We start from the raw sequence: 15325 nt of genomic DNA, 5'->3' as shown, positions 1-15325 counted from the left end.
AAATACAGCAATATGGCCTCCTTTCAACTTATCAGATCAATAACAAAAATCCCGCAAATGTTGACACAGACTTTAGCAGAGAAAGAAAAGCTAGATCTGCGTCAAGTAATGGGCATTAACACTACTGCCAAAAAAATTTAAACTCTTGGAAAGCTGTTTGACAAAAATAATACAAACTTGGTTTAAAATACTTATTTACAGAGTTGGAGGAATAATATAGCAGATGTTTCCAGATGGGAAAAATTAAACCTTTTCTGGTTAGGAAGAATTACCGCTATCAAAACGAATATTTTACCAAGACTTAACTTGCTTTTCTGTATGATTCCAATGCATTGAAAAGGTATTAAGCAACTGGCACAAATGAATAATGAATTGCATATGCTCCAATAAAAGATCAAGGATTACATTCAAGATGTTACAGGATTCAAAAGAGTAAAACAAATTAAAAAGAGTGAGGATGGCATTCATAGATATTTCTGGTCTGTTACAAATAGAAACAAACTGCGGAATAAATTATGCAGTAATAAGTAATATATTAAATGTCTGGGATGAAACAAGAAAATAATGTCCTGATTGTTCCCCTGTTAGTTTGTTATTAACTGTTTATTTTCATGAGGAGCAAAACACTGAAATTCATTCAGTGGCAAGAGAACAATCTGTTTAGATTGCAATATTTGATTACGAACAAGATAAAGATAAAATCTGCTGAGAGTCTTCACAATGCTCTAGTACACTTGACTGAATTTATCTTCATAAAAAGAGAGTACAAAAATAACTGCAGAAACAAACAGAGGAAACATCGAGACTCCACTGAATTTAAACATTTTATAATGTATCACTCAGAATATCTGTGTGACCTTATTTATAAACAGATGATTCAGAAACAAGTGGAAAAGTATACAGTAGAATTAAAAGGATGCAGAACTTGTAGATGTAGTAACGGATGTGCAACAATGAAAACTCCAAGAAATTTATTCTGAATATTAAAAATTATAAATGTCACTCTTGATATATTACTCCAGTTTTGATTACCAAAATGGAGAAACTTTTTTCTTAAGATGTTCTTGGTCTGTAGCCCTGTATCTATATGCTAATATATATTTCATGTATTGCAGAATAATGTTGCTTTTTTAAGAAAGGAGTTTGAATGTAGCCTAAAGTTGATGTTCCTTTTTGTATTGCTTTACATCCGTGCTCTCTGTTTTTCTTTCATGCAAGTGAGTCCACCAGATGTGAGTCAATCAACCGTTTTTCCCATTGATGCAATGCCTGATGAAACAAGTCCAGAAGCTCCAATCACAGAGACATCTGCTTCTGGTTGGACTTCTGGAGCCCCAGAGATAACTGGAACAGTCGAACCTAGTGAAAAACCATCAGGATTTGGAGAATTTCCCTCTGAAGTCCCTGAAATGAGTGGGCTGCCTTCTGGAGAAAGTGGACTGCCCTCAGGAGACATAAGTGGAGTATCTTCTGGCATTACTGAAGACAGCACCTTACCTTCTGGAGAAGAAGAATTACCAGAGATTAGTTCAGGAACCCAACCTGGGTTCCAGGAAGGCAAAAGGATCCCAGAATTTAGTGGGTTGCCTTCTGGATTTAGTGGAGACCACTCTGGTATTGATCCCAGTGGCCCACCATCTGGAGAGTATGACTATAGTGGTCTCACATCTGGATTTCCTACTGTGTCTCTGGTGAATGCCACTTTGACAGAAGTTGTGACCACAACAACAGAAAGGGAAATGGAAGGGAAAGGGACCATTGGAGTCAGTGGAGATGGAGATGCATCAGGTTTCCCCTCTGCCGACTGGGGTGTTAGTGGTATAACCAGTGGATTGCCCTCCGGAGTTGATGTCTATGGAACCAGTGGGTTTTCTTCAGGAATTGATATCAGTAGGGAACTATCTAGCACACCTGATATCGGTGAACTACCATCAGGACTTGATGTTAGTGGACAGTCATCTGGCCTATTAGATATCAATGGATTGTCCTCAGGAATTGACTTCAGTGGAACATCTGTTGGGACACCTCATCAAAGTGGTGATGTTGAATTAAGTGGCCAAGCTTCAGGTATTGATGGGAGTGGTGAACCTTCAGGTGTTACCTTCATTGATACTAAATTATTTGAGGTGACAACTCCTTCATCTAAAGAAGAAGAAGGGAAAGGATTTGTAGAAGTAAGTGGATTACCTTCAGGAGATGAAGATCTATCAGGCACTACACCAGGAATTTTAGATGTGAGTGGCCAGCCTTCTTCTGGACAAGTACACTTCAGTGGGTGGGCTTCAGGAGTTACTGAAGTCAGTGGGCTTCCTAGTGGACTAACAGACATTAGTAGAGAAAGCTCTGGCATTGATCTTGTCAGTGGCATTTCATCTGGAACATATGATTATAGTGGTCTCACATCAGGGTTTTCTACAGTTTCCCTTGTGGATACAACTTTGGTGGAAACCATAACACAGCCATCTGTTGCACAAGAATTTGGAGAAGGGACATCTGGGATATTAGAAATAAGTGGGCTTCCTTCAGGAGAGGGGGAAACATCTGGATCATTGTATGATGTGACAACATCTAGTGGAGTATTCTCTGAGAAAGTTGACTTCAGCGGGACTTCCTCAGGCATTCCATATTTTGGTAGAGAAACTGATGATCTCACTGATGTAAGTGGAGCATCTTCAACCACAGCCAGTGCTAGTGGTCATGTCTCTGGAATCCCAGAAATTATCTTAATAACTGATTCCATAGAAACAGTGACAAGACCAACAGATTCACAGCAACTGATTGGAGGAACAGAGGCAACCTATTTCCATTTTCATGAATCAAGTGTGGAAGCCTCCACATCTGGGGCAGAAGTTTCAATATATCCTGAAAGTACCATATCATCCCCAGAATATCATGAAATCAGTAGTAAGGCATCCACATTTCATGCAACTAGTGTAGAAACCCCTTTGTTTAATGAAACAAGTGATGAAATATCCGTCTCATCAAAAAGCCACCTGGAAACCTCGACCCATTATGAATCAAGTGGAGAAATGTCTTCATTATCTGAAAGCTACTCAGAAACATCTGAGGCACCATTTATCAGTGGCTTACCCTCTTGGACTTTAGATGAAAGGACTCAGTTTAATGGAGACAGTTCAGGTCCAGCACCTGAGGCAGTGTCAGATACACCAGAGGAACTCAGTACCAGCAGTCCAGGTGTTGAATTAACTGAACATTCAAAGCTTCTAACAGAGACTCAGGCTGAAACAGAGACCAGTACATACCCAACACCAGAGTTGGAAACAGGAGACATTGCTGCTCCAGGGATTCCACTACCATCACCAACATCTGCTGATCTCCTTCCTAAAGTTTCATCGGAGATGACTGATGGAATACAGCTTATTACACAAGGTAAATTCAGAAATGCATGTATGCAATGGAACTGCCACTAAACACTATCCTAAATATTAGGATAGTGAAAGTTAAATCTCAGGAAGGTTAATCTAAGTGGTTGATTAACTAAAGATTGTGAACATTCATTTGTCTCTCTCTCCTATTGTTCAATAATTTTTAAAGCATGTTTTGATCAATTTTTAACAAACAACATCAGGTAACTGCATCAACATAAATTCAAGGTACCAAAGGGGAAGGGGAGGAAAAATAGACAAAATGTTAAAGAGATTTACTACAATGAGAATAGACAGGTACTGCCATGTATATATGAAGTATTCCAATGGATTATAAATCACTGAGATAAACCATAAAATCCATCCAAATATGATGAAATTGTGGTTCCTGCCTCTGATGTCTCATTCATTTAACTTTGTGGTAGTTCTTTTTTGAAGAGGCCTCATTCATTCATAATTCAATTGTTATATTATCTAGAGTTTTTCAATATTGCACAATTATCATTTTGGCCACTAAAGTTAAATATATAAGTTATTTATTTTAAGCTTATGGTTTGTTTCCATAAATTAATGCAGTAAGCCTAGCCCTGGGCAGCATTCAATTCTTCAGTTAGTAATAGTAGTTATCTCCACAAAGATTTATATATTTTGCTTATAGTATTTTACTTAAGAAGCCCTGGTGGCAAAGTGGTTAGAATGCAGTATTGCAGGCTAATTCTGCCCCCTGCCAGGAGTTCAATCCTGACTGGCTCAAGGTTGGTTCAGCCTTCCATCCTTCTGATGTTGATAAAATGGGAACTGTTGGGGGCAATAGGCTGACTCTGTAAACCTCTTAGAGAGGGCTGAAAAGCACCATGAAGTCTAAGCACTATTGCTACTTACCACAGATTTTATAATACTGGGAAGATGAGTATTAACACTTAGTAAAAGTAGGGGGGGGGGGGGGGGGGGGGGGGGGGGGGGGGGGGGGGGGGGGGGGGGGGGGGGGGGGGGGGGGGGGGGGGGGGGGGGGGGGGGGGGGGGGGGGGGGGGGGGGGGGGGGGGGGGGGGGTTCGGAGGGGGGGGGGGGGGGGGGGGGGGGGGGGGGGGGGGGGGGGGGGGGGGGGGGGGGGGGGGGGGGGGGGGGGGGGGGGGGGGGTTTGGGGGGAAAAGCGCCCGGGGGGTATCTGTATTTTGATCTCTTGTTATTACCTCACCTCTTTTGCCACAGCTGAGAGATAAGAGAAGTTAGAACATTGTAATGTCAGAGAGACTCATACATTCTATAACTTTCCAAATAGGAGGGAGCAAAAAAAAAATACAACTGCATATCTGTTCCTTATACCTGCTGATTTGTTAATGTTTTTACCTATCTAGGAAATAAAATTCTCAAATTTCTCTAAAGTATTGATGAAAAACCCAAAGTTCTTTGAACCCTACTATATCGCATACTCAGAAAGGACTTGTATATCGACCAATAAAAGCACATGGTTATAAAATTATATTTGTCTCACCAAAAATCATGAACTATTATTTCCATATGATCTCACATGTGGTAGCTGTACAAAGTTCATGGGCACTGAAAGCCTATGCTTTCTGCCCAAAGCTTTGGACCAAATATATTCCTTAATTTACTTTTACACTCCTTAAAGTACACAGGGGCAACAAGAGTGAGTGAAGTAGAGTTCACAGGTGTGGACAAACCATGTTGCCTTACTAGGGAAAGGAAGTTTGTTACAGGATTGTGCTAAGATGCCATTGGTTTTATTTAATCAACACTAGAATTGAATCTTTATTTGAGGGGACAAGAAAGTCACTCTATGCTGTAATGGAAAAGGGGCTTGACTTTAAAAGTAACTTTCAGCTTGATGACTCTGAAGAATAATTAAAGAAAAAATATTTGTGGTTGCAGCTACACCTAAGACTTGTGAGGAGAAACTATGTGGAAGTGGGACCTGCCACAAACAAGAAGGAAACATCACCTGTTTATGCCCAACTGGATTTATGGGTGATTACTGTGAGATAGGTGAGTCTTAATGATGATGATGATGTGTCTGACTCTTGATGATTTTATGGGCCAGGTGTCTCTTCATCTTCCAAATGTGCACCAATTCTTGGTATAAGTTTCTATGCTCTGGCTGGGATCAGCTTTGATGAAGTCCAGTCATCCTGTTCTTTGGCAGCCTGGTTTTCTTTTACTGCTAACTCTTCAAAACATAATTGCTTTCTCCAGTGAATTCCCCCATGTGACATGATATGACCAAAATAAGTGAAATGCAATTTTGTGATTTTTGCCTTCCAGTGACATGCCTGGTGTTATGCACTCCAGGACTTTGCTGTCCAAGGAATATGCAGGAGCTTTCACCAGCACCACAGCTCAAATGAGTTAACGTGCTTTCCGTCTTGCTTTTTTTAAGATCCAACTTTCACAATCATAGATAGCTACGGGGAACACAACATAGTGGACTAACCTATTTTTGGTTGCAGGCTGGTGTCCTTGCTTTTCCATATTTCCATATTTGGTTCATGTTCATCATTGCTGTGCAGGCTAGTGCAATCCAACATTTTATTCTGGGCTGCATTCACCATTGTGAGCAATTTGCGATCCTAGTAAAGAGAATTTTTTTTCACACATTCGATCTCTTCTGCTGCTTTGTTTCATTTACACAATAGCCATGTAGGAAAAATGGCTATTGCTTTGATTACCTCAGCTTATGTTGTTTGTTTGTTTGTTTTTGTTTTTTGTTTTGCAATTTATTAATGTTATAGCCATGAGGAAGGAAGAAGAAAACATATATTAATAAGGATTTAATGGAATTCCAATTATATAAAAGCTATTTTATTCTATGTATTTCCTTTTCAATTTTAGTATTATATGTTTCCTGTCCATTGTAGGGTTATACAGTATGTTCTATGGGACTAATGCTAGAGAAGCACATTCACATGAGCAAAGTTCAGTATTTTACCTTCAGTCTAATAAAGGGGATTCTCTAACCCTTTTATACATGCAAAATGTTTCTAGTTCTTTTCCAACTCTGCTTTCATTGCCCTTTCTATTGTGTTTGGTGTGCAGAGGTCATAATCCACACCTTACCCACGAGGCTGCCTGTTCTGAGTTCCAGTTATCTATGTTTGACTTGCTGATTTCTCCACTGAAGTTTTCAATCATGGAACAAAAGGTTCACTCAATTGCAATTGCTACTAGATAGTTCAAAAGCATCTGTTTACTTACGCACAGTGGATTAACATGGTAGATTAAAGTCCTTGACCTTGAATGAAGAAATTTTCATCCTGCAGTGGATAAATTCAAGATTCTCCTGCTGCTGCTGATTTCCGACTTTTGTTATATTTTATTTTATTCTACTGCACTCCCCTTCAGTGACTTCTTACTTCTTGGAGATGGGGAGATTGTATGTTTTGGGCATGGGGCTATAAACTAATAAAGTATGTCCATTGTTTTCTTCTTCTTATCTCAAAATTCATTGTTAACCACTGAGATGCAAAGTGGCTAAAACATTAATCATGACAGGTCAGCTTTCCGAAAGCATGTTTGAATTCCAAATATTGATCTGATCTCAACTCCATTATATCTAGAACTCTTCCAACGAAGATCTCTGTCAGAAGGAGTAAATAGTAGAGCAGAATTACATCCCAAGAATGCTGGATCTGCCTTTCTTACTGAACAATTGTAAAGCTCTTGTCAATTGTAGGAATTTGAAACTGAAATGGCAGGTTGGCGGTCAGGATTAACTTTCATCTCAGCTGCTATACTTTCAACTTTCATCTTCACTCCTCTACACTCATGTTGTTGTAACATAAGAGGAAAGCAGAATAGTAAATTTTAGGAGAGAATTGGGGAGAAGAAGGCAGAAACAGTGGAATGGGACAACTCGCCATGGACAACTCACTGTGGAACAACTTGCTGCAGGGCAATTCAATTTAATTATTTGAAACAAATAAAGCATTGTTTTAATTTTTGTCATTCAGATTTTATTCCGTCCCTCTTTTTGCACCCTTTCTTAAATGATTCTATTCTACCATTTCTTTGATATTAGTGTAAGAGCGCAGTGATTAGAATGCAGTACTGCAGGCTACTTCTGCTGACTGCCAGCTGCCAACAGTTTGGCAGTTTGAGACTCAGCTTTCCATCCTTCTGAGGTCAATAAAATGAGGACCCAGATTGTTGGGGACAAGATGCTGACTTTGTAAATTGCTTAGAGAGGGATGTGAAACTGTATGTAAGTCTAAGTGCTATTGGTAACCTACAGCAAGTTGTCCCATGATTAATTGGCCATGAAAAATCAGTTGTGGAAATCTGGCCATGGTGTGTTGGCTGTGACAAATTGTCTGCAGTAAATTGTCATAGACCTAGAAACAGAAACATGAGGACAAGAATGTACTCATCTAGTACAAGGAGTAAGGGTGGATCCAGAAGTAGCCAGGCAACCATCATAACAAATGAAGGATAATGGGTTGGTAGGAAGAATAAAATCTCAAGTCTAACCTTGAGATATTGCAAATCTAGGATGGGGTGTGATTGGAAGAGTAAGTGGGGAGGTGTTTGCAAATTTCAAGTCTTGTTTTGCAATTAATTGATTCATTTTGTGTTTCTGAGTCAGAATTCACAAAAATCATGGGCCAATTTATGAATGGCATGGGGATCAATGGGTAGTAGTTTTGAAGGCAGAATGTCTGCCTCTGAAGGCCATCTTCTGAGAGACTAGTGGGCTTTCTTGTACAGTTGATTGGTATTCTGAGGGCAGCTGAGACTACTTGAGTAAGGGATCCATCTGGGCACTACTTAGAAAACTACAAAGATAATAAATGTTTTGGTCTTTTGGTTGGTAACATACTTTGTTGAATGCCACTGTGGTGGATCGCTTTTTTGAAATTTCATACTCTCATTTTCTGTTTTGGTTGATTTGAAGAAAATACATGAGCCATAGATAGGAAGATATATTATAGATATTGTGCTTTGCAGATAAAAAGGGGGCGGGATCTACTTCTGACAGCATAGTTCACATATACCAAAAATTGATGCCTGAGCTCTTCATTCATATGCTGTTGCACATTGTTCTGCACTGTTTGCTAAATATTTATTATAAGAATTTGTTATTTTTTTAAAGTACATTGCAAGCCACAAAATCCCAAGTCACATATAAAAATATCCCCCTCTGTTGTGAAATTAATTGATAACCCTTCACCTCTGCAGTCTTGGGCAAAGGCATGCATTTTCTAGAATTTTTCTTATTATAAAAGCCTTCCCAAAGTTATGTGGCCCTCAGATGTGTGGATATCATGCACTCAACATTCCATAGGCATTGTTGATAATTCTGGGAAATAAGCTCAAATATCTGGAGGCTGCCAGGTGGGAAACATCCATGTTTGGTGATGATTTTCCCAGGAAACAAAACTGCAGCCTCCTATGTCCATGAATGTGTCTCAGGGAAGCAGAATTTATAGAAGGCAAATTGCTACAGTCAGCTGATAAAGAAAACAAGACCTTGTACTGCATTCAAAATTCAAACCTTAGATACCAGAAGAGAAATGTCAAGACAGGCCAGAATCATGGTCAAGAATATCAAGTGGAAAATGTTTTCAGCACCCTGGACAGGTCATTACGGGTAATGACTTGTGTCACTGCAGCAACAAAACTTTTATAGAACTTCTAGTCCTGATTATTTCCTGCCCTAGACTTTCCATAGTGGAAACACGATCCCTACCTTGTGCCTTGCCAGCATTCATGAATATGAAAATATAGATATATACATTTATTATTCTTTGCTGCAAAACATTTTTCTTATCTAGGCCACCATCTTTGTACATTTGCAGCAAATGCTAATCTTTTTTTTAGCCCTACTGTATGGATAATTTCTAGATTATCAGTATTTCAGGAACAACATTTCTAAAGCTTTTCGCTCCCTCAGAAACTGATGGAAAATCTTTCAAGGATAAAGGTACAGTTTCATTAACAAACATAAACAAGAGCCAATTCTATTTGATAGCCTTGAATATTTTTTCTTACAATTAAAATTGTTTCCATGCATGTTGGTTTTGTTTTCTTGAGCTAAAAAAAACATCATCAGGCAACTTTTACTGTCTTTTTCACCAATCAGTAAAGCAGCAGGAAAGTACACTTCTAATGGACTCAAGCTTTCAGACTCACGAAACACTGATCTTACTACAATCTATCATGATATTTTGAAGGCAATTCTGGTATGCTTGTATGACATTCTTGGTCAACAAGTAGTAGAGGAAAATTTAGCTCTCTCTCAGGATAGGCAGCCTTCAATGACCATTCATTCAACCCAGGTCTCCTGTCATTGGGCTGGTCACAAGTTAACAGTTGAGTCTTTTCAGGAACATTGGGGAGCTTCAGTTAATGCTGCTTGAGCAGAAAATGATTTATGCATTACTATTTGGGTTAAATGCATTTAGAAGAATAGGATAGGATAGGATAGGATAGGATAGGATAGGATAGGATAGGATAGGATAGAACAGAACAGAACAGAAGAGGAGTAGAGCAGAGCACAGCTGAACAGAACAGAGCAGAATAAAACAGAACAGAATATTTTTTATTGGCCTTATATGATTGGATATACAAAGAATTTGTCTCTGGTGCATAAGCACTTATGAGTTTTTATTGACTTTTTATTTTATGAGATTATTGAATTTTCTTTGCTGAGCTCTAAGAAAATTAGACCCTTCAATGAACCAAGCATAAGAAAGTGGCCATTCCCCATATTTTTGTTACATTGACTAATTAAGGATATCCCACTCTTCCCATATTTTAGAGTGATTGGATTCCATCTTGGCTTGACTCTCATTCTGGTGGTCTTTGAAACATTATGGTAGCCAGATAGTTGCCAAGCTTTTTTTCCCCCCTTATGGTTGGGAAATTCTTCCCTTCGATTTTCCACTCATTTTTGTCTGGTTCAGTGGCTTCAGTTGGAAGAGACCTTGTAGGTCATATAGTCCAACCCCCTCCCCAAGCAGGAGACCCTACACCATTTCTGACAGATGGGAGTCCAATCTCTTCTTGAACGTCTCAAGTGATGCCGCTCCCACAACTTCCGAGAGCAAGCTGTTCCATTGGTTGATTGTTCTCACTATCAGAAAATTTCTCCTTATTTCCAGGTTAAATCTCTCCTTGTTCAGTTTCTATCCGTTATTCCTTGTCTGGCCTTCAGATGCTTTAGAAAATAGTTTGGCCCACCCCCTCCTCTCTATGGCAGCCCCTCAAATATTGGAAGAGTGCTATCCTGTCTCCCCTGGCCCTTCTCTTCCCTAGATTAGCCATGCTCGGTTCCTATAACTGTTCTTCATATGTTTTAGCCTCCAGTCCCCTCATCATCCTGGTTGCTCTTCTCTGTATTTTTTCTAGAGTCTCAACATCTTTTTTATAGTGTGGGGACCAAAACTGGATGCAGTACTCTAGGTGTGGTCTTACTAAGGCTGTATAGAATGGTATTAGTACCTCACTTGATTTTGATTGTATCCCTATGTTAATGCAACTTAAGTGGCATTTACTCTGTTAATGCAACTCCAAATGTGTCTTGTTGCCTCTACGAATCCTTTGGTATACTTCTGCTTCCTTCTATATTCTGGTTAAATCAAGAAAACCCAGTCTCCTTTTGTGGACTTTCTGCCCAGCCAAAGTCCTAATGGCAGCCCTTGATTTCTTCCAGACATTGATGAGTGCCACTCCAACCCCTGTCTGAATGGAGCTACCTGTGTTGATGGCATCCACACTTTCATATGCTTATGCCTTCCCAGCTACGGAGGGAACCTCTGTGACATTGGTATGGCCTGCTACCTTACCCAGCTTCAGCTAACTCTACTAACTGTATATCCCTTCTTTTTTTCATAGGGGGTTGGGGGCGAAGACAATCTAACACATATACATCTAGTACTATTGTATTGCGACCTTTTCTCATCTCCTCACAATTAACTCCTAAAATATCTGTTGCTGGAGGTGGCAGGGAGGGGGAAAAATTCTTATAGCAGTAGTACTTAGACTTACATACTGCCCCCTAATGCTTTACAGCACTCTCTGGGAGGTTTACAATGTCAGCATATTGCCCCCCAACTATCTGGGTCCTCATTTTAACAACCTCAGAAGGATGGAAGGCTGAGTCAACCTTGAACCGGTCAGGATTGAACTCCTGGCTGTGAGCAGAGTTAGCCTGCAATACTGCATTCTAACCACTGCACCACTAGGGCTCTTATCATGATCTATCATGAGTGGTGGCACAGTGGTTGGAATACAGTATTGCAGGCTACTTCTGTGGATTGCCCGCTGCCAACATTTCGGCAGTTCAATTCTCACCAGGCTCAAGGTTGACTCAGCCTTCAATCTTTCTTCTTCTTCTTTATTTTTTGTAAAAAAATTTATTTGGGTTTTCACAAAACATAACACAAACAAAATATCTTTTGAGAATAGCATGATCCCGGGTTGTCACTTTTCCATACAGACACAAACTCAATTTCATATTCATCTTTGTATTCTATTCCATAACTTATTACTATTTTAGCATTTTCTCAGTGATTTTTCCCTTCTCTTAGTTTTCTCAACCTTGTTTTTGATTATCTCATTCCTTTTTAAGTTCAATTACATATCTTTTTCTAAGTTTCAATATCTTTCTAATCATTATGTTTATACTTTTGTCTGTCCTGTTTCAATTTCATATTTTCTTTTCTCATTAAACAAGTTTTCCCCTGTAGTTATTGATTGGAGTATGACACCTTTGTATCTTTTAATTTTTGTCCATTCAGATCTTATTTAAACTTCAATTTATGCCTTTACAATTATAACATTCAATATCTAACCTCTATTTTATAACACATAACTTTTGCCAATTGAATTCTGCTTGGTACATTCTTAAAATACACACTAAGTTCTTAAAGATTATATATATATATATATATATATATATATATATATATATATATATATATATGTGTGTGTGTGTGTGTGTGTGTGTGTGTGTGTGTGTGTGTGTGTGTGTGTGTGTGTGTGTGTGTGTGTGTATATATATATATATATAACAATAATACATAAAATACTCATTCTATTCCAATTCGGCTCCACCATTAATGTTAGTTACAATCTTTCACTAATGTTAATTAACATCTTTAACATTTCTTTTCTATTAAATATCATACATCCTTAGGAACACTTGTAATATTTCCATATTTTTTCATATTTCTCTTCACTTAAATTTTTATAAATCATTAATAACAATTAAAATGTACCCATCCTTTCCTAATTTCATTCTCTCATTCTCTTTATTTCATTTATTTATTAACAAACATTCCATTCCATTACAATAAGTATTTTATCTATCACTTTAATCACACTTGTTTCATATTTTCTAAATTTATTTCTAATATAGCAATGCTATCTTATGTACCCTTGCAGAATCCTCTCTTTCAATTGAATTTTCACCCATTATCTCTATGTCTTCTAAATAGGGCTTATATCTTTAATCCTTGTACGTTTTCTCTGTTTCTCTATATCCTGTTTCTGTCCTTTATAACTTCTTTTCCTTTCCTTCTTCCCCCTCTTCTTCTCCCTCCCCTTTTTGACCCCTTGTCTCTCTAATTCTAATTCTCTCTTCTGTAATCCTCTCTTCTGTTTCTTCCTAATATTGTAACTGCTTTTCAAACTGTTACTTTTTTTAGTTGTTTTTTCAAATCTTAAATTTTTCACTCTCTTTCCCCCCTTTCCTTTTTTCCCTCACATAGAATTACTTGATCATTAAAGATGGTTTCTTTGTCCTGCCGTTCTTGTTCTTCAAGCATTTCTTGTTGTTTCTCATAGTTCAAGATCTCCATTTCTAAAAATTGAAATACAAAGCCAAATAAACCTCTTCCTTCTTGTGCATCTTCTTTCTGTTTTTTAAGTTCCATTTTTGGTTGTTCCAAGAGTGATGCCATTTTAAACACTTTTAAACAACCACCCAATTGATTTTAGTCATTTAAATCCAATAACCAAAAGTCCAAAAATCACCAAGTAATCCAAATAGTCCAAAGCTGTTTCTTCTTGTTTCTTTTTTTCCACTTTCTCTTCCTGGGGTTCTATTATCTTGTTACAAAGTTTCAGTTAGAATGTATTTTTTAGGAATCTTGTTAAGGTTTCACTGTTAATTCCTTTTACTTCCAGGTGGTCTCCTCCATTTTTCCAGATCCCACCCTTTTGTTCTTTCCTTTTCTCTCCTTTCCTTCTTTTAAAAGTTTTTAAATATCCAAGAAATATTTATTATCCCTTTGACATTTTATTTGCAGCTTAAATGCCTATTAATGTCAAAGGGAGTTTTTTTCAATTTCTTACTTAAGTCTCTTAGCTATCAGTATGGAGAAGGAAAGAAAAAAAACCCAAATCTTTTCCCTTCTCTCTCTCCTTCGCTGCTTCAGAAATTTTCTTTGGGAACAATGTTTTTATAGTTCAAATACCAGGGTCCCTTATGTTGTTGCTTTTTCAATTCAACCCGGTCAGTCAAAGCTTTCTCTTCTTATCTTCCTCCTACACAATCTTTTCTGGTCGGGTTCTTCTTTGAGGTGTCCATTTCTGACCACTGCTGCAACCGCCTTTGGGAAAGGGAGTAATGGCCAGCTGGGGAGGAGAGATGCAGCTCTCCTCGACCCTGCTAGCAATCTCCCCCCTCTTCACCACCTCTACGGGGTGGCTTAGCCCCCAAATCCAGCCAGCTCGGGGCACTCCAGCAGCGAGCATGGATCGAAACTGCGCACGATCACGGATTTTGGTCCATCACCAAAGAAGCCCTAACCAGAAGTCAGCCTTCAATCTTTCTGAGGTGGATAAAATGAGGAGCCAGTTTGTTGTTGACTCTGTAAACTGCTTAGAGAAGGCTGGAAAGCACTGTGGAGTGGTATATATAAGTCTAAGTGCTGTTGCTACCTACCATTGACCTCAGTCAAACACACGAAGGCTTGGAAGTTCAACAGAGTCAGGCCTGGCTGGGGCCAACATGGAAACCATCCGGAAATGTTGAGAGTGCTTCTAAGCTCATACAAAGGAAACACCTATAGCTTCTATAGGGAATTTTTCAATCCCTTCACTAGTATAGGCCATGGAGAAGATCTGTATTTTCTCCTGCATAATGAACGAGCATCTCGTGTTTGTGTGCACTTTCTCTTCAGGGATTAATTGGAGTACATATTGCATTTTGTTATAAAAGAATATTCTAATCAGGTGGATGTATACATGCTGCTTCTGTTTGTGTGCCATGGTTCTAATTGGGGCACAGGCAGTGAGTTTGGGTTTCTATGGCTGCTCTCACAGGCAGAGAAGGTTGCATGCCATTTGCTCCAAATCATCTGACTGGAATGGCTGGGACTTAGGATGAAGGAGGAGTTAGGAGTTTTCTGAACTTCTGGCCTACCGTCTTTCCGATAGGGAAGGAGAATTTGAGAATTGTTCTTTTTTTTCCCAAAGCCCTCAGCCTCATTCTGCTTACTTCTAAATTTGATCTTTCTTTTGCCAGTTTCTTCTCCCATAACGAATTCTGTTTTCCAAGTTATCCTGCTGCAAAGTCCGAGACCTGTTCCATAATTCTTTTCATCACAGAATAATACACCATTTCTATATTATTGCCAGTTAATAGATAACAGGGATATGTTTGTGCAATCCTGAGGAATACAGCTTCATTTTGAGAAGTCTTTACTATTTGATGCAGCTGGTCCTTCACTTTCTCAGGGAGCTTTCGCTGTTAAAAGGACACTGAAGAAGAATCATTGCAATTGGCCCTCAAGGTGTAGCTATCATAGCATCTCCGCTGTCACGTGATTATGACTTGGTCACATGATTGCCATTGGTAATCATAGCTGGCTTCCAACAAGCAATAGCACTTAGACTTATATACCACTTCATAGTGCTTTCCAGCCCTCTCTAAGCAATTTACAGAGTCAGCATCTTGCCCCCAATAACCTGGGTCCTC

The 15325-nt window shown here is 38.9% G+C and overlaps 1 protein-coding gene across 1 annotated transcript in view; it reads left to right on the top strand.

The window, feature by feature from the left end:
• Window positions 1–15325, top strand: part of ACAN (aggrecan) — a 70636-nt gene that overhangs the window by 40745 nt on the left and 14566 nt on the right. Inside the window, exons 12-13 of the mRNA XM_087972770.1 lie at window positions 1219–3390; window positions 5278–5391. Coding sequence (XP_087828896.1) covers window positions 1219–3390; window positions 5278–5391 — 2286 coding nt within the window. The remainder of the gene's footprint in view (window positions 1–1218; window positions 3391–5277; window positions 5392–15325) is intronic.

Source organism: Notechis scutatus, chromosome 11 (genome assembly GCF_049901735.1).
Source record: "Notechis scutatus isolate UNSWTSFEM ecotype Mainland chromosome 11, rNotScu1.2, whole genome shotgun sequence".
Taxonomy (NCBI): Eukaryota; Metazoa; Chordata; class Lepidosauria; order Squamata; family Elapidae; genus Notechis; species Notechis scutatus.
This window is presented reverse-complemented; position numbering and strand designations above follow the sequence as displayed.